This window comes from Temnothorax nylanderi, unplaced genomic scaffold (genome assembly GCF_030848795.1).
Source record: "Temnothorax nylanderi isolate EJ_2023f unplaced genomic scaffold, tnyl_v1.0 TNYL_tig0332_pilon, whole genome shotgun sequence".
Classification (NCBI taxonomy): domain Eukaryota; kingdom Metazoa; phylum Arthropoda; class Insecta; order Hymenoptera; family Formicidae; genus Temnothorax; species Temnothorax nylanderi.
The window spans coordinates 136,794-164,014 of NW_027249394.1; the positions used below are offsets into that span (position 1 = coordinate 136,794).

The 27,221-nt window shown below is 38.7% G+C and overlaps 1 protein-coding gene and 1 long non-coding RNA gene across 2 annotated transcripts; both read right to left on the reverse strand.

The window, feature by feature from the left end:
* Window positions 1-11,819: 11,819 nt before the first annotated feature.
* LOC139781366 (uncharacterized) lies at window positions 11,820-12,527 on the reverse strand. The gene is made up of 3 exons (XR_011720516.1): window positions 12,358-12,527; window positions 12,081-12,255; window positions 11,820-11,909 (listed from the first exon to the last, which is right to left on the reverse strand). It is a non-coding gene; the product is annotated as an uncharacterized lncRNA (long non-coding RNA).
* Window positions 12,528-12,826: 299 nt separating this feature from the next.
* Window positions 12,827-15,400, reverse strand: LOC139781373 (uncharacterized). Its single transcript, XM_071720237.1, has 3 exons — window positions 13,544-15,400; window positions 13,153-13,356; window positions 12,827-12,987 (listed from the first exon to the last, which is right to left on the reverse strand). Exon 1 carries the CDS (start codon window positions 15,398-15,400, stop codon window positions 14,429-14,431), a length of 972 nt encoding a protein of 323 aa, XP_071576338.1. The 3' UTR covers window positions 12,827-12,987; window positions 13,153-13,356; window positions 13,544-14,428.
* Between the last annotated feature and the right edge of the window lie 11,821 nt (window positions 15,401-27,221).

Consider the following 27,221-nt stretch of genomic DNA (forward strand, 5'->3'; position numbering starts at 1 on the left):
TAATCGAATTTTTATCAAAAACGTCGCGCAAGATTCTAGCTGCATCACATTTATCGGTTATACAATTTCTTCGTAAAATGGTTACAAATATTTACCTCATTTGTATTTTAATACAGCTTGAAATATTCATGTTCGACGCAGTGCTCGAGTTCGAATAAGAAAAGTACGGTCGATGATTTCATATACATGCAATTATTATGTAATGTAAATTTTACAACACTCGCATCACGTATTTTTACGAGTTTTATAACCAGATCTCGAATCGCCATTGATGAAGGTGCGGTTGACTGCAGGAATCGTTTGATATCAGCACATCTTTCAATTAGCGCTGTCCACGTTGTATGAGCCAACACCATCTGTTTTCCTCGGTTATCACCGAGAAGTAGTTCCACAAAGAACACAGGTTTCACGCTGATTCCAATATTCAAATATTTATAAGCTGTTGGTGTCAATGCCTAGTATACGAACCGCTCCAACAAAATGCTGTAGAAAAAAATAATGAGATTACTTTCAAAATAATACAATTCACAAAAAGATATAAAAATATAAAACTCTATAAATTAAACAAAATTTACTTGTTCTCACACGTTGAAGTTTCATCATCATCGTGAATCGGTACGTAATAATTCATACGTCTACTGCCACTGTTGCCGCCGTCGTTGCTTCCTTCAACGGAATACATTCTTTCTCTCGGTTATGAGAAGCGGACCGTTGATACAAGCGGCCGATGCAAGACTGATCGTCGTTGTAAAATTAATCGAATATACGCGGTAACTTCCAAAACTATGGTGAAAGGGGGGGAGTAATGTTTCTGGAACGCGCAATCAGCGCTCTGGAATTTAGGAGAGGGGGCTAAGGTAGGATGTTTTTTCTTTATTAAGACGTATACTCCCCCCCCTCCCCCTCCGCATGACATCAACCGCGAAACATGTTCAAACATGTTCGCTGAAACCTGATACCCCTCCTCGAAGCTCTCGAGTTAGAATTCGTCACGTATACCTACTTATCGCTGTCGGAAATTATGGCGCTAAATAGAAAAAAACAAAGTGTTGCGCCATGTATTTCTATTATACCACGGGTGGTTCATATGTCGTCTATGCTTCGTGCATGATATCTATTAGACCAGTCAAGTTACGGATTATTTGGGGCTTAAATTGAATTTAAATTTGGGCTTTTAGTTTATATGACATTCGATAGTAAATGGCATTGATAAAAACATATCAGTTTTGTCAACTCGTTCGTCAACTCCGCTCGTTTTTGCAAAAAAAATAAAAACCATAAAAAATTGGCCTTTCACTCAAAACGCTGAAAAACCGTTCGAGATACAGCAAAATAGCACAGTTTTGTAGAGAATTAAATTTCCTATAAAAAAGTACGGGAAGGCATTTCTCTAAAATCAATAGCTTAGGCATGAGTGTCACCCGAAGTCGCGCGATCGGAAAGTGACTCTCGGCGACTTTGCAAGTTGCTTCGGTTAGTTGTAAAATTCAATCCACTAAAAAAAAGACATTAAAAATGTAAAAAAAACGCCAAGTATGTTTCACGCAAAATAATTTAATGAATAATATTAGAAAAATAAAGAAAATATTTACTTAAAAAATACAAAAAAATAAATATAATGGCATGAAAAAGAAGTAAAATCAAAGTATTATTCCAAGTATATTTATTAGAATAAGTAATATTATTTAAAAAACACAAAAAATAAATATAACAGCATGAAAAAGAAGTGAAATCAAAGTATTATTCCAAGTACATTTATTAGAGTAAGTAATATTTCGCAAGATATATATTTTGTGCGTGAATTAAAGGAATACAATATTTTATAAACCATCTCTCAAAATTACAGTAGACCTAATGTAGGATGCAGAAGACATTTAAAATGTATGAAATACAACGGCATGATAAAATGAAAATATAGAATACAATAGATAGCGTAACGAGAGGTTGTTACGTCACGGTTTTTGGACAAATGCTCGAATTGGTGCTAACCGCGATATAACACTGTTTTTTCCTCTTTTAGCACTACTACCTCGGCGTAGCGAAAAGAAGCCTCTCCTTTGTTATTTCGGGAAAGTCTGCATACACCGACTGTATCCCGGGACTGGCGAGAGGTGTCGTTATTGGAACGGTGCGTGGAAAGGGAAGCAAGAATCTTATTCTACAATAACGTCTCAAACAGGAGTAATTGGGAACATTTTATTGTATCTTTATTCAGTAGCCGGGAACCGGCTGTTGTTTTATAGTATGGGGTTCTGAGGAATAAATTGTTATTGACTTTGATTCATGTGCAATGTTTATTTTAATTAGTAGATAAGGAACGGAACAGGGGGTAGTTTATAATACTTGCGAAGCTAAAGTTTAACATTGAATTTATTACGGTCTCCACAAGTTATAAGAATAAGGAGTACAAAATTATTAATTCGCTCGATTATTAAAACTAAATTTACTATTATCACGCTGGCTCTTACGGAAGGAGCACCTCCTGGATTCGCCAATCAATCCTCGGGAACGGAAGGCCCCAAGCTCGTCAACCAGCCGGAGCAGTTTTAGTACGGAAAGCCCACTGACGTTAGTTTGAGAGACAAAGATTCGATTAATTATGCAAAAAAAATGCGCGCCGCTCCGGCTGAGTACGTGGTTTTTATAGTGGAAATTTTGAACGCTAGCCGAATTTGCCGTGTTCTGATTTGCTAATGAGCGAATAGAGGTGGTAATTCTGGGAGGTTTCTCCGACTGTCATTGGTTAGGATTAATTCCCTTCCAGTGAGTTTTAAGGAAGCTTTGGAGGGAGTCAAAGGACACTTAGGTCATGCGACAATAGTGCGCGACTGGTAACCTGAGTATTTTTCTCGCGTTATCAGTCTGACGTTTCTTCGCTGAGATGAAACTAAATCCTTTTCTGTCCTTTGATTCCTACCGCTATTACGGTGCCACCGGGGTGTGTTTTTGAATCATCATTGATCGTATGGTAAGGGGCGGTTGTAACGTTTTAGCCATCTTAGTTCGGATAGAGTCGTGGCGAAGGTTAAAATTAATATGACAGGGACAAGGCAATTATAATTGATTCCGAGGAGTTTTTGAAAAAGAGAATAAAATTTAATTTGCGTGACGTCACAGGTGCAGAAATTGAAAAAAGTTTAGTTACATCGATAATAAGCAGAGACAACAATCGAAGATGGACATAATCTCCAGCAGCATCCGGGCACGCCAAGGATGCTGCTGGAGATTATGTCCATTTTCGATTGTTGTCTCTGCTTATTATCGATGTAACTAAACCCTTTTCAATTTCTGCACCTCTCGTTACGCTATCTATTATATTCTATATTTTTATTTTATCATGCCGTTGTATTTCATACATTTTAAATGTCTTCTGCATCCTACATTAGGTCTACTGTAATTTTGAGAGATGGTTTATAAAATATTGTATTCCTTTAATTCACGCACAAAATATATATCTTGCGAAATATTACTTACTCTAATAAATGTACTTGGAATAATACTTTAATTTCACTTCGTTTTCATGCTGTTATATTTATTTTTTGTGTTTTTTAAATAATATTACTTGTTCTAATAAATATACTTGGAATAATACTTTGATTTCACTTCTTTTTCATGCCATTATATTTATTTTTTTTGTGTTTTTTAAGTAAATATTTTCTTTATTTTTCTAATATTATTCATTAAATTATTTTGCGTGAAACATACTTGGCGTTTTTTTTACATTTTTAATGTCTTTTTTGTGGATTTCACGAATTTTTACTGTACTTTACTTCGTTTGACGGTATTTTACCATATTTAATTTTGTTTCACCGTATTTTGCCGTATTTGATTTTATTTCATCGCATTTTACAGTATTTGATTTTATTTCACCGTATTTCACCGTATTTGATTTTACTTCAACGTATTTTACCGTATTTGATTTTATTTCACCGTATTTTACCGTGTTTGATTTTATTTCGCCGTATTTTACCGTATTTGATTTTATTTGACCGTATTTTACCGTATTTGATATTATTCCGCCGTATTTACTGTATTTGATTTTATTTCACCGTATTTTACTTTATTTCGCCGTATTTTACCATATTTGATTTTATTTCGCCGTATTTTACCGTATTTAATTTTATTTCACCATATTTTACCGTATTTGATTTTATTTCACCGTATTTTACCGTTTTTTTTTAACGCGGGGAAATCTTCGACTACCGGGAGACCTGACCAAAGCCCGGCCCCCCAGTAGCCCCCTCCGAAGAGGGGGAAGACCCCCTCGCCCTCCGGGGAAAGGGACGAGGGGAGTGCCGGATTCTTACCGGCTAAAACCCCGCGAATGCCCTCACGGCGTGCTTTACCATGCGGTGAGGGGGCAGCGGGAAACGCGATGATTCGTCCGCCACCACCTCCACGCCGCGCCTGTAGCTAGGCGTCTGTCTCTGGGGATAATCCCCCCATGGCCCTTAGGCCATCGCCTGTCTAATCTCTTCGTTGCGGGTTGAGGGGGCATTAACCCCAACCCGCCACTCCTCGTGACGGGGTCTTTTACAGCGGGCGCATGGTTACCCCGCCCATACGCCCGCACCTCGACCGATTGCCCACTAACGTGGAGCAACCAATTCGTCGCGGCTCCGATGCTTACCCCTTGGAGCAAGCGTCATCTTAGGGGAGGAGTGGGGGCAGAGCCACCCGGTAACCGCCGCAGAGCTTCCATCCCCAAGAGGGGGATGGGGGGCGGGCCTTGAAAGACCCGCAGCCAAACCCACGACGTCCCAATCGGCGGATACCCGTCCCCGCTCCCCATTGTCATCTATCCTTCCCCTCCGGAGAGGGGGAGGAGGACCCGACAAGGGGGCGACGACCACGATTGCGCGGCCGCCGCGGCCCCTCGTCGTCACTACTACCGTCCACTCTCGCCCTTGTATTAGGGCGGGAGACGGCAGCGGAGGAGGAGGCGCCACCGCCCACGCGCCGCAAATGCGGACGCGCCGGCGGAGACGACCGATGTCTCCTAGCCCCCGCATTGCCGTCACCGCCACGGTGAGGATTTCTCCGCGGCTGTGACGGCGGCGGCGGTGGTGGCTGTCTACCGCCGCCGCTATCCTCACTGTCAGAGGGGGGGAGTCCGGCTGCCCCCTCTCTGACGCGTTCCGCCGCCTCCTTCTGCGCCATGACTCGGCCACAGAAGGAGGTGAACGCTCTCCATTTGACCTCCCCCTGAACTCCGACCGCCGCCGAAAAGACAGCCGAGAGGGAGAGGTCATCCCCAATCTCCGCCCGGAGGACTCGGCGCTCCTCTTCCCACGCCGGGCAAAACTCTAGGGTATGTTGCGCCGAGTCTACCTCCTCCGGGCAGTGGTGGCAGCCGGTGGTGCGCTCCCTCCCAATGCGACACAGGTACTCCCCGAAGCATCCATGTCCCGAGAACACCTGCGCCGCATGGAACGTAAGTCCGCGCCCCTTCTTGGCGATCCAGTCCCGCAGGACTGGCTGAACGGCCTCACGTATCCTCATCCCGGAGACGAGACGTGGATCGGACAGCTTGTCCTCCCACTCCTGAAGAAGGATCTCACTCTCTTGCAGTTTTAGCGCAGCCCTCGCCCTAGGCAAAATGAGGCCTATTTCGGCCTCAAGTTCCTTTAGTCGCCGATAGGTCCTCGCCTGACTTACGGCGAGGAGGTCTATCGGCGGGATACCGGCGAGGACTGTCACCCCCACGTGCGAGACGGTCCGATATGCACGGGCTGCCCGGTTCACAATGTGTCTTTGGATAGCCACGAGCCGCCTGCAGAGGGCGGGGTTTTCCACCATCCTCTCCGCCCATACAGACGCTCCGTACAGTAGTACGGAGTGGACCGTCGTCGCGTAGAGGCGACGCACGTGCCCGCCGGGACCACCCAGATTAGGTAATAATTTGTTGTGCCCCGTTGTGGATAGGAGCACCGGGTTCTTCCGGTCCACGGAGGAGGCGGGATTATTAATGATTACAACACACGACACTTTTAATAAACTGATCGTATAATTAACTCTGGTTGACCGTTATTACAGAAATTGCCCGTTACTGGTCTGCTCCCTGACTCACATTGCCCTCTCGTCTCCTTTCGTCGCTTCCTTTTGTATCCTCGTCCTGTCCTTCGTTATCGCTGAGTTGCTCGGTCGTATGTGGGCCGATCGCGCAACTCATCTCGTTCTGATTCGGCTTGCGTAATTCTATCGGACTTTCGCGGTCGCGTTCCTTATTGTTATTCTCGGTCTTTCTTCTTTATTATTACATTCTTTTCTTTAAACAGTATTTCTTAATCTATTTCGTAATACTAATTGGGGCCGCAACATCCCTCCCCCTTTGAGAGAAGGAAACTACGGTCTGTAGTTTTCGTGACAATGTTTTGTTGCTTATATCCTACTCCTATTTCTATTAGGGTGGTTTATTTTCCTTATTGTTTTCTGGGGTTACAATTTCTTATTTTCTAGTATAACATCGCTAGGTCGCCCTGTATGTGCGGTTGGGCTCTTGCTCGTTTCTTGTTTCTTTTTGTTACATAGATACTTATTCCTATTACGCTTAGTATTATTATTATCGTGAGTGTCGATCCTACGGGGTATATGATGTAGGGATTTTTTATTAGGGTGTCTTGGGATTTTTCCAACTCTTTATTTATGTCGCTTATGTCTAGGCTTAATTCCATTAGTTCGTTCGGATTTCTAATTACAGGTTCTAATTTAATTTCTTTTTTCGCTTGTTCGTTAGTATTTTTATTTTCGTTTGTTAGTGTTAGGTTAAAATCTGCTAAGTGCACTTCTATTTGTTTCATCGTTGTTTGTCTTTTTGTTTTTATAATAACGTCGGGTGTGGTTAGTTTACAATTTTCGTTTATACTTAGGTTTCCTGTTCGTTCGATTTCTACTTTCTGTTCCGCCTGGTCGTTACATTGGATTGTTAGCTTTTGTTTCTTCGGCGTCGAGAACAGCCACGTTTGTGGTTCGCTTACTGTTATCCGTAGGGTTACATTAGATAGTATCTGGCGTTTTTCGCAGGTGTTTACGTACCCTGGCGTTTTTACATAGACTTGCACCTCGCATGGTGCGTCGGCTTTTATAAAATATATCGGGTAAATCTGGTTACATACGTATTTTACTCCGTTTCTTTTACACTTATCTAAATCGCGCTCCTCTAATGTTATATAATTATGATTTTCTTTGTCTATCGCTAAAATGTTGTGAGTAATCTTTAAGAATGTAAAAATATTCGCGTGGTTGTGGATAGGTAGTGGTGTCGTTTTTATTATTTCATACACGGGGTAAGCTACCACGGGAAATTTAATTATCGTATAAATGTTCGGGTTATCGTAATACGCGTTAATTTCTACGTAGTTTTGTATGTCGTTCCAATTCTCCAGTCTAACTTTAAATGGGAAATGTGCTCCTCGCGTCAGTTGTGACGTCGCTTCTTTTAATTCTGTTATTATCTTTTCTATCGGTAATAAGCGAGTGAGGATGACTCCTTCTCGCGAATAGGTGAGGTAATCTATCATGTCTTTCACGTCTTCTATTAGCTCTTCTGTAATTGTGGTTAGTACTAATAACTGTTCGTCTACTTCTTCTCTTTTGGCGTACAGTGCTGTGCCCACCTGTATCCGTGTCGTGACGTTCGTCAGCAGTTGCTCGTTATGATATAACGATTTTTCTAAGGCCTCCATGTGGCCTATTGTGGCATTTATCACCTTTAATTGACTTTTTGCGGTGTGCCGTAGAGTCTGTTGCTGATTTTGTATCAGTTCAAGCTGCTCCTGTATGTGTTTTGCGTCGTCGGCATCCATAGTGCCGAACAGCGTTTTGCTGATCGTGCCGATCGCATCTATTAAACCACGTTTATTATCGTTTGTTCTATATATAGACTGTAATCGCGTTAGTAATTGCGTTAATTTTTCGTTATCTTTCTCTATTGTATGGAGGATGTTTTTGCACGCCTGTTGCGTGTCCTTTGCGATTATCGTGTCGCATAACTCTTCGGTTTGCCGTAGAAATTCCTGAAGTTGGTGATATCGGTTTCCTAGGGTTGCTATGTCTATTTTGATCGCTAATTTCCATGTAGCTTCTACCTGTTGTAATTGTCCGGTTCTCTCAAAGTATATTCCCGGCTCGCTGCTGAATTGTCGTATCTCGTACGATGGTGCTGTCTCAAGTTTCGCTTTTTTCGCGAAGTGCTGGACGACGATCAGCGTCCTGTAAGATAAGGACTCGTGTTACTTTTCTTTGAATTTTTTCTTGGCCTTGCTATGCCTTCTCCTTAATTTTTCATCGCGCGTTTAGTCGCTCTTGACGCTTAGAGCTGAGCAGTATTTGTTTGCTAAATTTGTTGCGCTAAATTGTTTAATTGCAAGATGAGGTGCATATGCTGCGATCGTTTTTTTGTTCCATCCACGTGCGATGCGTGCTGGCGCACGTATTGGCTCCGCGCTGCTCGTGCGGGTGCCGTGAGTGTGGGTGCCGCGCCTAGTGCGCGGGTGGCGGCGAATTTGGGCTCGGGGCCGACGTCGCCCCCTCCCTCCTACGCGGAAGTGTTATTAACACCTCCGGGCACATGGGTGCCCATCATGCCCTTGGAAGTCTCGGTGGATGTGGCCACCGGTCGACGGGTGGTGCGGATGGTTCGCCGTGCTTGATGTTTGGTAGGTACTTATTATTTTATTTATCTTATTTTTTAATCTCGTCTACTTTCTATCGCCTACTTTTTATTGCTTGCTCTTTTGCGCTTTTTACTGTTCTATAAAGGGCTTTAATCGGTTTACGTGTACTCGCGTGGTTTTCCGTCCTTTTTTGATCGTGTAATTGACGTCTGAGTGTTTTTCAATTACTTCGTACGGTCCTATCCACGGGGATTCTAATTTTTTCGATCTCCCTCTACGCACCGTTTCGTCGTGCAAGAGAACTTTGTCTCCCACTCGGAAATTGATTTCTTTTGTCTTCTTCTCATACGTCTCCTTGGCCTTAGATTTTTCGTTCCGCAAATGTTCCTTTGCAACTCTTTGTGTCGCTCTTAATTTTTCTTTCAGCTCTTGCGCGTAATCGTCGTAAGTATACGTTGGTTTGGGTGGTTGCGACAGTGCCGTCGGTAGTGTCGCTCGGTGCCCGTATACCAATTCAAAGGGTGTAAACCCGGTCGCCATGTGTGGCGTCGTGTTATACGCGAACATTGCGTATGGCGTCCATTCGTCCCAGTCTGTCTGGTCCGCGTTAATATAATGTCTCAAGTATTCCGCTAACGTCCTATGAGAGCGTTCTAATGCTCCATTGCTCTCAGGATGGTACGCCATTGTTTAAATTTTTTCGATCTTCAATAATTTACACGTGCTTTTAAATATCTCACTAAGGAAATTCGTTCCTCGGTCTGTCAGTACTTTGTCGGGGATACCGTATTCAAAGATAATCTTTGTGACAAATTCTTTCGCGATTGTATTCGCTTCTTGATTAGGTACGGGTATCGCTTTACTGAATTTTGATAAATTATCCTGAAACGTGAGGATATATTTATTTCCGTTTTTGGTCACCGTCAGTGGTCCTACTATATCTAGAGCACATTTTTCGAACGGTTTGTCCGCGGTGTCTGTGATTACTAAGGGTGCTTTATTTTTCCGCGATAACTTGTTCTTCTGACACAATTCGCATTTATTAATGTAATCTTCGACGTCTCGAGTTAATCTTCTCCAATTATGCGTCAACCTTATTCGGTTTATGGTGCGTTCCACACCTTGATGTCCTCCTACAGGTGCATCATGGTATTCGTATAATATACGTTGCTTCTCTTCTTCTGTGTATTTTCTTTCGCTCTCCTCTTCGTTGTTCTCTTCCTTCTCTATCTTGTTGATATCTGTCGGCACATGTCGACTCAGCGCATCGGCGTTATTCTCTTGACCGGCCTTGTGTACGATAGTGTAATCGTATTCTTCTAATTTTAACCTCCATCGGATTAATCGGGATCCGGGGTCTTTTACGTTAAATAGCCAAACCAATGATTTATGGTCTGTCACTATGGTAAATTTTGTTCCATAAACGTATGGTCGGAAGTGTTTCACCGCCCATACTATCGCTAATAATTCTTTCTCAGTAGTGTTGTAATTTTGCTCGGCCTTTGATAGTACTCTGCTCGCATACGCCACGGGTTGATCTTGACCTATCTTTCCCTGTGACAGTATGGCTCCGATTGCGTAGTCTGACGCGTCGGTCGTCACTACAAATTCTTGGGAGAAGTCCGGGTATTTTAATACCGGTGCTGTAGTTAATTTTTCTTTAAGTATTTTAAATGCGTTTTGTTGTTCTGCGTTCCACTCGAATTTGATATCCTTTCTGGTCATTTTTGTGAGTGGCTTGGCGATTGCTGAGAAATCTTTAATAAATCTTCGGTAATATCCGGCTAATCCTACGAAAGCCTGGATGTCTTTTACCTTCGTTGGTTTCGGGAAGCTTTTTACTGCTTCTAGTTTTGAAGGATCTGGCGAGATTCCGTTTTCTGTTATTACATGTCCGAGATACGTCACTTCTTTCCGAAGGAATTCGCATTTGTCGGGCTGTAATTTCAAATTGTACTTTCTCAGTCTTTTTAGTACTTCTATTAACCTTTTATTGTGCTCTTGTAAACTTGCTCCGTATATTATTATATCGTCTAGATATACTAAGCATTGTAATCCTACTAGTCCTGCTAGAACGGCTATTATCGCTCGTTGAAATGTCGCTGGGGCATTTTTCAGTCCAAAAGGCATTCGATTATACTCGTAATGTCCGTATTGTGTAGAGAACGCTGTTTTTTCTTTATCTTCTTCTTCCATCGGGATTTGATGATATCCCGAGGCGAGGTCTAGCGTGGTAAAATATTTTGCTTTTCCCAGTTGGTCAAGGATATCGGTTATGTTTGGCAACGGGAAGGAATCTCCCTCCGTTAGATCGTTTACAAACCGAAAATCTATTACCACTCTCAGTTTTAATTTTCCTGATGCGTCTCTTTTCTTCGGTACTACTAGCAACGGCGCATTCCACGGGCTCGTGCTAGGTCTAATTATTCCGTTTTTTAACATCTCTTTCACTTGTCTATTTACTTCTTCCTTGTGCTTTTCTGGCAAGCGGTACGGTCGGACGTTCCCAGGCAGCATGCTGATATTCGCTAAATGTTCGTTGAATGTTATAATATTACTGAAATAACAGTTATCTAAATGTTAGGAGTTCGCTCATAACTTTTGTTCGGAGAATGTTCGGAAAATGTTCGTGAAACATTACGGTATCACGTTTAGAGAACATTCATCAAATATTCGAATATGGATTCGTTTCTTGGATTTGTCATTTATACTCACACTTTGTATTATCATTACTGCAGAAATGGCAAAATAAAACAAGTAAGTTATTTGCATTTAAGTTGTATTTTACTAGACTGAATAAGTAAATTGAACTCTACATTTCATACTTAAATTAAAAAATTTTTAAATTAAATAGAAAATTATAACTTAATACAAAATAAATTTGGCACATATCACATTTCAGTTTGAAAGAAACATACACTAATTAACATATGTTAATAATTATGTGACTTGCACAATAAAAAATAAAAACTAAATACCAATAATTATAATAAAACATAATATTTTTGATTTGTCATTAAATCAATAAAATTTCTTACTATGCTTTTATAACAAATTACCATTAGATATTATATGTACGACATATTAAAGTTAAATTAAAAAAAAAGTATTATTGCGAAGACAAATATTTTATATATATAAAAACATTTTATATATAGTGTATATATGTATTATATAAGAAAATATTTCTAGAAACTTATTTATTACTCCTAAAAGGACAGTAACGCAAATAATCCATTATTGCTTTGTCAATAATTCTCCCATTAGCATCTGGATATATGAGTAATACTGCATCTGAAAAAAAAGATTAAGCAATATTTAATTTGTTTTAACACAGTTATGACACAATTTCAGCTAACCAAAAAATCTTGTAATCGTTTTATAAAGAGAAAAATTCTATAATATATATTATTACATTTTTATAGTATTTTAATATATAAACTATAATTGTGAAGCAATTATTACCTTTGACAACTTTGCACATGTTTGTGGAAGAAAAAGCAAGTTTCTGTGCATTCCCTTTTTGTTTTCTCCCCATGTAACTGTATAAACTGCCAACTGCGCGTGTGATCAGTTTATTCATAATGCGGTTAACACATTCCTCAACTGATGTCCCACCTTCGATGGAAAGTCTTTTAGTCTGTAAGTGTTAACACTTTCTTTAATCCCAAAAGTTTATTGTAAAGAAATATCTTATCTTTTGCCGTGGAAAGTAGTGAACGGACTTCAAATCTGTACTTACTAGGTACTCCATTTTTGCTGTGGATGAAGCTAAACATTTTTCCATCTCCTCTGCGGCATTAATGTTTTGTAGAGGTATTTGTGGCATTCCTTTAGGATGAGATGTAATTATTCCTTTGTTTCTAAGTCGTTGCACCACTTCATCCAATAATATACCATGGTTACGTTGAGTTTTCTTTACTACCTTCATCATATAAACTAATTTTTTTACCATATCTGTAATGATAACAGTGATAAGGGAGAGTAAATTTAATCCATTCTATGTCAAAAATTAAAGAGGCACTTAAGTATAGGATTGTACCCATGCCAGAGATCTTTCCTGGTGCTTCATCAACATGACCGGAATCTTCATTACTGTCATCACTGCTACTAGAAACAGATTTATCACTGTAGTTATTTTTTTTTGAATTTTCAACATCACTGTCATCATTGCTGTTATGAACGCATTCATCACTATGGTTATTCTTTGGTGAATTCTCAACATTGCTGTTTCCTATGTCACATTTGCTCATGTTAGACTCAACACTATTATTATTACTAAGAAATGAAGATAAAGATTCAACATCTGAGTCATTGGAGGATTGACCACAGACTGGAGACTCACTCATATTAATTTCTGCAATTGTATTATCTAGTAACAAACAAAACAGATGTACTGAATTACACAAACTGTATAACGCAAACACATTAAAAAGAATAAAAAGAATAATTAAATAAAAATACATTAAAAAACTTTATAGGTTTTTAAATAAAAATTTAAATAACATTTACTTGAGCACAGCATTTTCAAACTTACTTTGTTTAGATAATGAAAATGAAGTAGAGTGCGCTCTTTTCTGGTCACAAATCCACTGCTTTGAAGGAGAAGATGGTGAATAAGTTTTTTTATTGTGTTTCTTCGAAGGTGTAACTGATAAAGATTTTTCCTTAATTTCAGTACTCTGCTTTAAAGATAAAGCAGAGTGTACTTTATCTTTTTGATTAGAAGTCCTTTGCATCGCTGAAAGAAAAGCAGAAGCTGATTTACAAGATATCTTTGTGGAGATTTGTTAGAGAGAAGGAAACTTATCTAATTTCATGCTTGTATAGCATTTTTCAAGTAGTTCTAAAAAAACACGTTCAGTAATATTACAATAACATGATGTGCATGGCATAAATGTAATGCAATAAATTTATTAAAAACTTACTTTGTTTCAGTCTCGATGCAGAGGTAAGCTCTGCTCTAACTGCTTGTTTTTATTCACTTGAAAGTTATGTTTAAATACATTGTTTTTCTTTGTTACATTTAGATTAGATATTTTCTTTGACATCTTTTTTTCAACACTTTTCTTAGCTACCGGATATGCCTGACTTTTAATCTCAGAGCGCACTTGATCGCTTGATTCGCTATCACTCTCTGGAAATGAAAAAACGGGAGGTGCCTTAACAGATGATTTTTTGGGTGGAGGATCATCTTCCTCAGAATCTTCATGAATTATTCTTTTTTTAATATGGCGTCCTCTTGAAGATTTGGCAGACTCTTCCTTGCTTGTCTCCAAGTCTGTTGTTACTTCAGATTTACGGAGTCCAAGTCGAGCATCTTTGTACGTATCTTTAAACCAAATAAATTAATGATTTGATACTGAGCTAAATGTTTTAAAAAACAACTTATATTACCATTAAGCACAAATATAGTTATACATACGGTACTCATGAAGAATTTGTAAAAAAGTACACTGTACATAATTTTCATCAGGCTCTTGCTGTGATATTAAAGCTTTCTGAATTGCAACGTCGCTTTTCAGATGAGCAGGCCACCAGCATTTCTTGTCTGGTAAAAGCCACGATTTTAGTATAATTGCAGTTTGTGATTTCTCACCTGTATGGTCAGGTGGAAATTCTACCACTGCATACAAACAATCTAAAAATAAAAATAACATATTTAGCCGAAAAAGTCTAATTTTAAAACATCAAAAAAGATTTAAAAAAAGGAAAAAAAAAGAAAAAGCCATATTTTTGCAAAAGATATTCTAAACATTAACAAATTAATATCAAAAAAGTGAAATAAAAGTATAACAGTATGCAAACACCTTTTAACATGTATGAAGTAATTTCAGAGCAATACGTTCATTTTCAAATGGAAGAACTATACACTTTCCGTAAACTGTCTCTAGTGAAATAGAAACATTACGATGAGTCCAACTATTTAATTTCCAAATGCCAATTTTGCTAGATTTAATTGGATTCTCAAAGAAATCATGAAGATCCTCACAAACATCAGCAATCAAAACAATTCTGTTCCCAGATTTGATAATTTTTTTCACTTGTGCAACATTCCCATTTGAGAAAAAAAATGAGTCTTTTAAATTTGTAGAAAGAGTGAAATTTTTGTTTGACAATGTCTTATACTCATGTGTGATTGAATTGTAACCTGAAGGCAACCATGACGTAAGTGGAATTTGTTGAAAATCATACAAATAGTTTCTTTCAGCCAACCGTCGAGCAAGTTGCTGGAGAACTTTTGCACCAGACCGAATCAAGCGTTTGATCACTCCCAGATGATTTTCAAATGGAAATCCAGAAAAATTTTCTATTACACCATAACGACGAACATCATCACATAAATGCAAAAGACTATAAATATTATATGATACAAAGCCAGGTCCAAAAACCGTAGGGTGCGCACAATGTTCAACAAAAGCTGCAAAAAGTTTTTCTGCAAAATCGACATAAGTTTGCTTCTCTACAAGTTGTTCACAAGAAACTATTCTTGTAGCCACGTGCAACAGAAGAAAAAGATCATATAACTCTTGCGAAAGCACTTGTTTAAGAGCAATTACTCCTGTATATAGTAAAAACAGCCGATATTCAGTTGCTTTCCACCGGGCAACATAGTGTAGGGAACGAGGTTGACGAGCAAATTCTCTTGGGATAAAAATACAAAACTCTTTCAGGAGACAAGAAATTTTATTTGTGTCTGATGCTCTTAATTTTGCTCCTGATTTAGCTTTTAGTATAAGATAGCTAAGGAATCTTTTCGTCACTCCTTCCCATAACAAGTGCATAGAACACAAAGGAAATTGAGTAATAAACTTGATAGATAATTCAGTAAGTGGAGACACGCCAATATGATGGTTTTCATCTGTTTGAAGATTAAAAGATATATCTGTTCTTGCAGTTGAAGATTTGGAATCATAACATACTTTTGCACCATCATGCTCACCTTCTTGTATACATCTCTCACATGCATTATAGCCCGAGTGACTCTTAATACGCTTTAAGTACGCACGAGCTGGTGCATCACAAATAAAGCAATTAATAAAAACTTTATACATTTGATTATTGTAACTAATACCATCATTCTGAATAGCTTTAAATTCGTTAATAAAATCCGTCAGGTACAAATTCAGTGGTTCCGGCTTGCTTGATCCACAAAAAATACCAATCACAAATGGTCTTTGGTCATATAATCCGATGCATCCACCCAGTATGGGCCAAACATCAATAGAACTGCTTTTAGAAACTGGCAAACCATCGATATTTATATCAACACCTAATTGCAAAAAGTTTGGTTTGATTCCACTTTCCATACGTTTTGCAAGTCCCTGTTTAATACCAACATGAACGTAACTACCATTGTTCAAAATTTTCATATTCACACATACAGGTGTTTGTACTATACACCGTGGATCTAAAGGCAAGTCAGGATGATCAGGTTTGAGTGCAGTTAGCAACATTTTCAGCTGAGTCAAGTTAACATGAGAAGAACAATACCACCTTCGAAGTCGCACAACTAACGGCTCAATATTTGATTCTGGATTTGATTCTGACAAATTACTATCATGAGCATTAAACATTTCAGCTATTCTTGTTGGAGGTAATATTACATTTGTTTCGAGCATTTGCAAAACAGATGTATTCTCAGCATCACAATTAGTTTGGATAAAATCCACAGAATAATTGTCAGTAATTGAAGAGATCGTAGATTCATCATTCGAGACAGCACTAACATGAGAAAAATTTACATTTGAGGAACAAACAGTGGTAGTAGAATTTGATGTCCCCTCTTCCAAAAAGAAATCATCATCCGATATGTGCACCGAATCCATTGATATTTTTGCTCTTTTCTGAATTTGACGTTGACCAACAACTTTTCTTTTCGATATTCTCAACATTTTGACAATATTTGTTATAATCTGATACTTATATTCAAAGATCAAGTAAACAGATGCTTCTGAACTTTTTAACCTGAAATTATTTTAATATAACATTAAAAAAAATCAATTTTCAGCAATTATCGTAGTAACAACAATCATCATAATTACAATTCTAACTAGTTGCTTTCCATTTACACAAAACATCAGATAATACTTGTTATGTTATAATTCACAATCAGTTAAAAATGCACGTTTTCTTTCATTAAAAAAAATAAAATTCAACTAAGGACCTACAATATATAACAATATATAACTGAGGATAATATATAACTAAGGATCTACAATATATAACTGCACGTTCATATGCGTAGCATGTTGCTGGAGAAAGAAAAAGAATAAACGCCAGTTATATCTGTCCTGTGTGCATACAAGAATGAAAATAACTGACATATAAGCATATTAAAATACGTAATCCATATATTATAATCTGTTCAAGACCGTGTGCAGATTTTAATTTTAATAAGTATAAGTAATAAGTAATAGACTTACATTAAAAGTGAGGTTATAAACTTGTAATGTTTGTAAAAACATTGTCTTGATTTTTTAAATAAACAAATAATAATGTCTGAGTAAAAAATACATTCCTCATTGTCAGAATTACTTGTGAAAATAGAAAGCAACTATTAATCTAACCTTTAAAGGTTATAATTATAACTGGATCGTAACTTAATATTAAGACAGAAAAAGATAATTCCTAAACTGTAAATTCCAGAATAATAAAGAACAAACTTGCCTGGCATAATATAGGGTTTACTGTTCAGTAATTAAAATATACACGACACTTCACAGCTTGGCAAACGGCTCGGTTGTACAAGGTGACCGGAGAGCAGGGGAGGTTATTGGCATCCGAGATCCTCTTACGATTGCGTTTAGCAAAGCCAATAAATAATAACAGTTCTTCAGGAACAGCACCCAGTGTATTTTAACACAAATTATTCGGCTTACAGCAGCGTATCTTCGACATACGTCTTTCACTTTCGTTGTCTCGCTACTCTTTACGACGGTTTTGAATTGCGACTGTCGCAACTCAAGCGACCAATCGCGTGAGGGCCTTGCCGCGCTCACACTTTTCGTTTGCTCGAATGTAAATTCGGCACTACACTAGAGCAGTTATTTGCCGAATACACCAATCTGATTGCACTGGGATAGATAGAGAGCACAATCCGAATACATGACAGTTGACACCGAAAAAGATTGCACTCAGTGCGCACTAGTGCAAGCGCCCGAATTCGCTATTATTATTGTAAATTATTATAAATATTTTATATACCTTTTAAGTACCTTTTTATTATACTTGAGATTTTTCTATATGAAATAGCTAAAAAATATTTGATTTTAATTATACATGTAAATTATTAAAAGTCTTAGATTCCGTTTTGGAAAAAATTTATGCCTCATTTCTTATCTTTTAAATATTGAAGTAAAATGTACCGAAAACATTTGTATTCGAGCACAAATAATAATAAAAATATATATAGTATTGTATATATTTGTAACATTCATTCGTAATATACTTGTAACATTCGTCCAACGTTTGGATCCTAACTCTTTAAACTTAGAATTTTTCGAACTGTTAGCTGACTGTTTGGAATCAAACAATAAACATATTTAACACAAAACGAACATTCAGCGAATATCAGCATGCTGCCTGGGTTGACCGGTACGCTGCCCGCCTTCGTGGTAATCTTATGCGCGACGATATCAGTGCATGTCAGTGGCTCTCCTTCCACATGCAATACATCGCTGTAATCTCTGCAAATTTCCATAATGGCTTTTTTTCTTCTTCATTTAAGTGTTGCGTGCGTATCAATTTTTCGACTCTTTCGCTACGCGGCATTGTTTCTTCTGCCTTGTTTACTTGGTTTACTTCTATCTCTTCTGCTTCTTCTTGCTCTAACTCCTCTAATGTCACCTGCGGCATTAGCATTTCGACTGTCTTCTCAGTCGTATTCAGTATGCTTGCCGGACATAGAAAGTTTTCTGGCATCACTAGGCAATTTCCTATGAACACTCCTGGCATTGTCTCTTCTGCCTGTATTATTCCTAGTGAATTTTTATCGGTCGCGACTTGTACTATTGTCTCGCTTCGCGGTTTTAAAACCATTTTCTTATACGGATATAATTTTAATGTGCTTTTCCCTATGCGTATTGAGCTTGACTCGTAACTATATGACGTTTGATGCTTCTTTATAAAATCTACGCCTAGTATCCCGTCGTATTCAATCGGAAAATCATCCTTGACGACATATATCGTGTGCTTGATCTTTCTATTTTTCAAATCTATAGTCGCTGTAAATTTTCCAATCGTATGGGCTTTATGACCTGTTACTCCTGTAAGGGCCATTTTATCCTCTTCTATCATTGTTTCGCCTTTCAAATGTTTTACTTTTATTATTGATACGGCCGCTCCGGTATCAAACAGTAAATTTATTTTTTCGCGCTTCGCTTCTCGCATGGGCAGAGTGATCAAGTCCAGCCCTGCATGCTTCCGCGGCTTGTTTGTCATGTGTGACACCTGATACTCTAACGCCGGTCGGCGCTGCTTTGTGTCCTCTTTGTCTTCTTCATCGCTATTCGCGGCTGAATTGCTGTCTTTTTTTCTCGGTCCATTCGTTTTCGGATAAAAGTTTTTGTTTTGTCCTCTCGGATTATTAGGTTTGTGGTGGTTTGTTCTTTCTTTATTTGGTCGACCATTTAACAGCCAACATTCTTCGCGCATGTGTCCTGCTTTCTTACAATAATTGCAGACTTTATCTATCGCGTTTACGCGGGGTGTCCTATCGGGTTTCGGTAAGGAGAAACGGTTCGCATATCTACTGGTACGGCATTCCCTTCCGTGATGCCCGTATTTTCCGCATTTTTGGCATTGTAATATCGCTCGGTTATCGCGCGGTTGCGGCGAGTACGCATAATTATTTTTGGGACGCGGCGGAATTCCACTTGGCCCGTTTACTTTTTCTTCGGCGCTTGCTCCGGCAATCGCTTCTTGCAAGGTTGCGAAATGTTGAGCTCGGACAAGTAACTTGATCTCGTCTCTCAATCCTAATTGGAAATTCTGTAATGCCTGTTGTTGAATCGTTTCTAATATAGTTCGCTTGCTTTCTATCGTGTGATTTCTTCCCTCTATCATGGAGTCGTATAGCTTCATTGCTAGTTTATCTGCTCTTAATCCGAATGCTCTTGCATTTTCTCCGGGTTTTTGCTTAAGTGTATTAAACTCTAGTTGTAAGTGTGTTGTGCTTTTGCGGCTCAGATAGCAAACTTCTAATTCTTTCTTTAGTTGTGCGAAATCTCTTATCTCTCGCGTTTGAAAATCTATCATCGCTCTTCCTTTTAGCTTTGTGCATAATACTGCTTCTAATAGCGTTCCTTCTTCCATAGGATTTATGTTTTTTATTGCATATAACGCGGCGCTTAATAATTCTTGTAACTTACTCGAGGATCCGTCGAACTCGGGTATCATATCTCGTGCCTCTTTTAAACGTAGATATCCGATAGCGCGTTCCGCTTGGTTCCGGATATCGTATGACGTTCGTCCGTGCGTTACTTCGAACGGGAGGTTACTTGGCTCGCGTCTCGCGACAAATTCGCGGCGTTCAGGATTCGCCGTTTCTAGTTGATTTACGCGGTCTTGTAAGTTGCGGATTCCATTTAATATCTCGTCGAGAATGGCATCTCTATCGTCCGGTTGTAATCCGGGAATTCGGTTACGATTATTCGCCGGTGTTCTCCTTTGAGATAACACTCTATTAAGGCGGTCGATTTCTGCGTTTACGTCTTCTGGAGTTATCTGCGCGTTGTCATTTACGTTATTCGCGTCGTGGTTGCTATTGGTTGCTTCCGCCATCTCGATTACGTTCACGTTTCTCGAGGCAGAATAATACTCGTGCGGATTAAATACGCTGCTATCATACGAGGTTAATGAAAACTCTCGTCTGTGTGTTAGCCTACTGGTCGTACTGTCCGCGTCTTCGGATTGTGTGTGCGCGTGTGAGGGGTGGAGTCTATCTTCGTCGGGGCAGTTATTTTGTCCTATTACTCTCGCGTCTAAAATTACAACAGAATCGTCGAATTGTTCGCGTTCGATTACGCTGTTCGGTTCGATTACGCTACTTCGCTTGAGTAGTACGCGTCTAAATTTCTACGCACGGTTTCGCGATTATCACTTATGACTTCTTCGGTCGTTTGCACGGGGCTTAACGGCCTATTTCTACGCGCTCGTCGTGACGTCTCGCTATGGAGCCACGATTGGTTTAGTTCCGCAGGTGGATTTTTGTTTTCCGACATCTACGGTAATTGCGTTTTACATAATTTGATTAATCGACTTACATTACGGTCGCTAGTCGCATGTTGCTGGTCGGTGCTCGTGCCGCCTTATCTGTCGGTGAGCCTCCGTCGAGGTAGGTCGGTGCCTTCTCGGGTTACGCTGCTCGCTTGTCCCTCGTCGGCCGCTACCGTGTTGTCCGCTGCTTTTGAATCTGGCTGCCGTGTCTCCGTCGAGGATGTCGCACTGCCTCACTGATTCACTTATTTTTCTGTTTCAGCTGCCGTTCCCGTCTTCTTGCCACTGGATCCCTCACGTTGCCACCATTTGTTGTACCCCGTTGTGGCTAGGGGCACCGGGTTCTTTCGGTCCACGGAGGAGGCGGGATTATTAATGATTACAACACACGACATTTTTAATAAACTGACCGTATAATTAACTCTGGTTGACCGTTATTACAGAAATTGCCCGTTACTGGTCTGCTCCCTGACTCACATTGCCCTCTCGTCTCCTTTTGTCGCTTCCTTTTGTATCCTCGTCCTGTCCTTCGTTATCGCTGAGTTGCTCAGTCGTATGTGGGCCGATCGCGCAACTCATCTCGTTCTGATTCGACTTGCGTAATTCTATCGGACTTTCGCGGTCGCGTTCCTTATTGTTATTCTCGGTCTTTCTTCTTTATTATTACATTCTTTTCTTTAAACAGTATTTCTTAATCTATTTCGTAATACTAATTGGGGCCGCAACACCATAAAGATAAGGCCTAAAATGTTGCACAGCGTAAACTATTGCTAATAATTCTTTTTCAATTGTAGAATAATTTTTATCAGCTTCATTTAATACCCTTGAAGCGTAACTTATTGGTTGATCTTTCCCTATTTGTCCCTGACTTAAAATTGCACCAATTGCAGTTCCAGATGCATCAGTTGTTAAAAGAAAAGGTTTAGTAAAATCAGGATATTGCAATATTGGTTCGTGACATAATGCATTTCTCAATATATCAAAGCTTTCTTGCTCCTTGTCCCCCCATTTAAAATCAATGTCCTTTTTTAATAAATTAGTTAATGGTTTAGCTATTTTTGAAAATCCTTGAATAAATCTACGATAATATCCAGCCAATCCAAGAAATTGTTTTATGTTTTCGGCACTCTTTGGAATTGGAAAATTTTGTACTGCTTCTATCTTTTTAGGGTCTGGACGGACTCCATTTTCCCCTATTATATGTCCTAAATAAGTAACTTCCTTTCTCAAAAATTCGCATTTATCTGGTTGTAGCTTTAAATTTGCTTCGCGTAATCGTTTAATTAATTTTTCAAATTTAATTGCATGTTCTGTAAGAGAACTTGAGTATAATACTATGTCATCTAAATACACAAAAATGTCGTTACCTTGCATTCCTGTAAGCACTAAATCCATTAATCTTTGAAAGGTTGCCGGTGCATTCTTTAATCCAAAAGGCATTCGATCGAATTCATAATGTCCATATGGCGTTGAAAATGCTGTTTTATGACTATCAGCTGGATGCATTTTGATTTGATGAAAACCTGAAGCAAGGTCAAACACTGAGAAATATTTTGCGCCGCCCAGCTGATCCAATATCTCCGTTATGTTTGGAAGTGGATATGCGTCACCTACTGTCTTATCATTTAGGTCGCGGAAATCTAACACCATTCTCCACCGTTTATTCCCCTTTGAGTCTGGCTTCTTAGGGACTATCCACACAGGCGTGTTATATGGAGATTTTGACGCCTTAATTATATTCTGATCTAATAATTCATTTACCTGCTTATTTATTTCGTCTTTATGAATTATTGGAAATCTGTATTGTCGTGTATGTATTGGTATTTCGTTTACCGTTGGAATTCGATGTTTTAAAACATTTGTATGTTCAAGTTTTTCTCCAGGCAAGTGAAAACAATCTGAACTTTTTTCAATTAATTCTTCAACATGTAATCGTTCTTCAGTATTTAAATGTTTTAGTCTTAATGCTTTAATTATTTTTGCTTTCCTTTCTTCTTTATTCACGTGAAAACAAGATCTTGAACTTGAGTTAAAGTTTTGAGAATTCGGAATTAGAATTGTATCAGAGTTTGAACTTGAGTTGAAATCAGAGTTTGAGTTAGAATTTGAGTTTGAGTTTGAATTTGAATTATGAATGGAACTACCTAAGCAGTCCGAGTTTGAGTTTGAATTGGAATTATGAATGGAACTACCTAAGTAGTCCGAGTTTGTATTGGAATTAGAAATTTGCTTTTCAATTGTTTCAAACTCATATATTTTGATTGTAGGTACATATATTCTTTCTTCTTTATCATTCGTATTTATTACTTGCAGATATGCCCTGTCGTCTTTTACCGTAACTAAAGCATCTCCTAAGTAAATGCCCTTTGTCACGTTTAATTGCGGTACATATCCTTCTTTTAGTTCTGAATTTGCGACTCTAATATGCATTTGTGAAATACATCTCGGAAAAATAATGAAAGTTTCTTCTTTTTCTTCAAAGGGAATATAAGTATCATTCCATTCTAATTGATTTTGCTCATAATTAACTTTTACTTGAAATTGTTTAAAGAAATCTGAACCCAAAATCCCATTTTGTGGTATCAGAAAATTATCTTCGACTAAATGAAATGCAACTGGACATCTTAAGATATCTATCTGTGCCAGCCCTAAGGTGGTCACATGATGCGTTGTGATTCCACTAAGTTTCAGAATTTCATTTCTGTCCACTATGGTTTCAGGTGTAATAAAATTCTCTTTAATTATATTTGGGCCTGATCCACTGTCCACTAAGAATTTTAAATTTCCTGTAAAATTTGAACTATTTAATTTCACAGATGGTACATCTTCAATGTCAGCTATATTTACTCTTCTGTGTCTGATTCTGGTTCCCCCGATACTACTCGTGTGGGACGTATTTTGGCATTTCCCGGGGTCGCCCCTGTCCTCAGGGGAATCTGTTCGTTTCCCTGATTTTGTGAATTCTGGCGGAGATTATTATTATATATACGCCTGCGACATTCTTCTAATGTATGCCCGGATTTTTTTGCAATACCTGCATATTATTGTTGAATTTAAATTTTGATTATTTGAGTTTTGTTGTATACCTGAAGTTATTGGTTGTTTTTGATTATTATTATTATTATTAACATTATTATTATTAATATTGTTCTGCGGATAGCCAGATGTATTTTGATTTCCGTTCTTACTATTTCCCTGAAATTTATTGATTTGCCAGCACCGATCTGCTGTATGGCCTTTCTTATGACAAAATTGACAGGTTACGATTTCAGCTTCTATACGTCGTGTTGATGCTCGTTTTTCACCGGGTGTATTCTCAGCAAGCACAACGCTCCTTATCATTTTAATTGTCTCTAATTCCTTTTCAGCATCGATTGCGCGACTCTCAACCTCTTCGAACATTCCTTCTTTTGATATTATAATTTCTTTATTTAAACCGCGTAAGAAGCTTGTTTTTAGGTGACTTTCAATTGAATTTTGAAATTCTGGACTTATCTGTCCTGATTCTCTTCTTTGTGCATCAAGTATTCGCTTCCCTAATTCCCGGATACGATTTGCATACGCGACTACTTTTTCGTCCTTTTTCTGATATAAATAAGCTAATCGTCCCTGAGTTTCATAAACTGTTTCCCTAGGCCCGTATTTAGTTCTCAAAAATTCTACTAATTCTTGCATTTTATTGAAAGTTTTCCCGAGAATTGATCTATGTGCGTCCCCTTTTAATTTGTTACGCACTGCACGAACTAAGTTTATTTCTTGTGTCGACGTGATCATGCTGAGTGCTTCCTCACAACCCTTGACAAAATATACAAAAGGAATGTTTCCTCCATCAAAATTTGGTACTGCTTCTAATGCATCTCTGATTGAAAAGTGCAAATAATTACCTAGTGTTCCTTCATTTATGACCGGCATTCCTGAATTCAGTGGTCGTGAACTTTGTGATTGTTGTAACTGTTGAATTACTTGCTGTTGGTGAGCCAAGGTCCTTCGTAACTCTTCGATGTCCATCTCTCCTGTCCCAGTACCCGTTGCTGTTTCCGTTTCGGAAGGTGGAGTACGTAGCGTACGATTCATCTTAGTTTAATTTACTTTTGTCACTATTTACTTTGTTCCTTTTCACACAACCTTTAGTATCCCACCGCTGTCACCAAAAATTTATGTCACGTTCTGTCAAAATTTAGCTAATTCGTCCGTTTTTGGGTCAAAACATTTAAGTAATTTACCCGGGATTTGGACCAGGTTGTGCGATTAATCCAGTCCGAAGAGATAACGAATTTTATAAGTTTTAAAACGAGGGTCAGATTTGTTTATTAAATTAAAATTTGGAAAATCTATTATTAAATCCAAAGGGGTTAATTTATATGGAATAAAGGTTCGAATTTTATTATCTCGAATTTCAGTTTCTAATTTCTTTAACTTTAGAAATAATGGAAAAGGATCTTGATTAAGTTGAATAATTTGTTTAATCTGAAATTTAATCCTTTTGAGTTGGAATCTTTTGCCCCCTTTTCTGGGCATGAATGAGGATTAAAGGAAATCCTGTTGCCACACTTTTTGGCAGCGACAGGTAAGGGAAGGAAATTTCCTATTGCCACACTTTTTGGCAGCGACAAGAATATTTGGAAATTACTGTTGCCACGCTGATTGGCAGCGACAGCTAAGAGTTGTGGTTTAAAGGATTTTATTGGTAAAAATTAGTTTCAAGAATTAAGATTAAAATTACCTTTTATTCAGGAAGATTTTTCTTACAACTATTGTTTAAGATCTGGTTTAATTGATTTCAACTTAATTGTTGTTAAGATCTGTCTTAAGATTTGCTGAAGTCAGAATTTAAATGTATTAGCTCGAATTAAGATTGTCGGTTGATTAAGTTATGAGTGCAAGAAAATGATTAACTGACTGACAACAAACTACTAACTCCCAACAACAACTACTACTGACGATGATTTTTCGCGCTTATTTATACTCAAGTGGCAAGAACCCCCCGCGCGAGCTTCTCACCACTTCTTTGTCTTTGAATCTTAAAGAAGGAGGAAGGTCTTAACAATAAGTGTAATTCTATGCCCTGCGAGCTGCGGCCTGAGAGCCGTCTCTCCATCGGAAATCGGATAATTATTCAATATCGATAACATTCCTGACTATTTTTAGATTGAGTTAAATTTGCTCGCACGTAACAATACGAACCGCGCGACGGTCCAACGAAATGCTGTATAAAAGAAATGAAATTAGTTTTTTTCGTCAGTATTACAATTTGCAAAGATATAAAAACTGGGGGAAGCTCTATATGTTTCTTTTTTAAACGAAACTTACCTATTACGTCTGTTCTCATACGTTTGAGTTTCAACGTCGCGAATCGGCACGTAATAATTCACGCGTTTTCCACCATTGTTGTTGCTGCTGCTGCTGCTGCTGCTTCCTTCAAAGGAGAACATTTTTTCCTCTCGGCTCTGAGAAGTTGACCGTTAGTACAAGCGATCGCGACAAGACTGATCATATAAAATTAATCAAGTATACGCGACATTCCAAAGTAATAATGTGGTGGGGGAAAAAAAGGGGAGATTAATGTTTATAGAACTGCGCAATGGAATTTTTTAGGAGAGGGGGAAGTAAAGCCTACTCTAACGGTAATTATGGGGGAGGGGAGGGGGAGTAAGAAATAAAAAATTATAAAAAGTTATATGTATATATTTATTTATTTATTAAAAAGATGGCAAATCTTTATGGCGTCGCGCGCGACCACCAGTTAAATAGTTTTATTACATTTTGTAATGCGCAATTTTTAAAATGTTTTCCACAGCGCATAGTATTGGTGACATCTAGTTTATTCAAAGATTCGATAGCTTCGTAATGCGCATCCAGAGTCTCGACGATTAGGTTTTTTCTCGCATAATTCTCAAGCAGATCCACCAGCCATTCTCGTTTCTGACATCCCTTGACGAGAGTCGGCATCTCGTCATCTTCTTCTTTATCATCTTCTTCTACACCAAGCACGGCCGATGTAATCAGGCGTTTCACCATGCTGTACGGCACTTTCCGTCTTCCCATCGTAATCCATGGTGATTCGCAATCAACCAGGTAGCGCACGATTTGTCGGATTTTGTGAGGAGATTCCACGGCATAGGGTACGTAAAGATGTGATGCGACAGAACGCAGCCTTTTCTCAGTACCGCCACCTCTTTCACGACAAATTTCATCCCGACGAGGAATCCTTGCAGGTCCACGAACGTTGGTACGGACATGACGAGATTTCTTTATCTCTCTCTCGTCGATGCGTCAATCTAGAGGAATGACGCGCAACTTTGCAAACCGTCTCGCGACACCCTGATTTATACTTCCCCTCCCTCCCTTGTCCCTCTAAATAATTGTATCGGGGAGTGAAAAAGACAC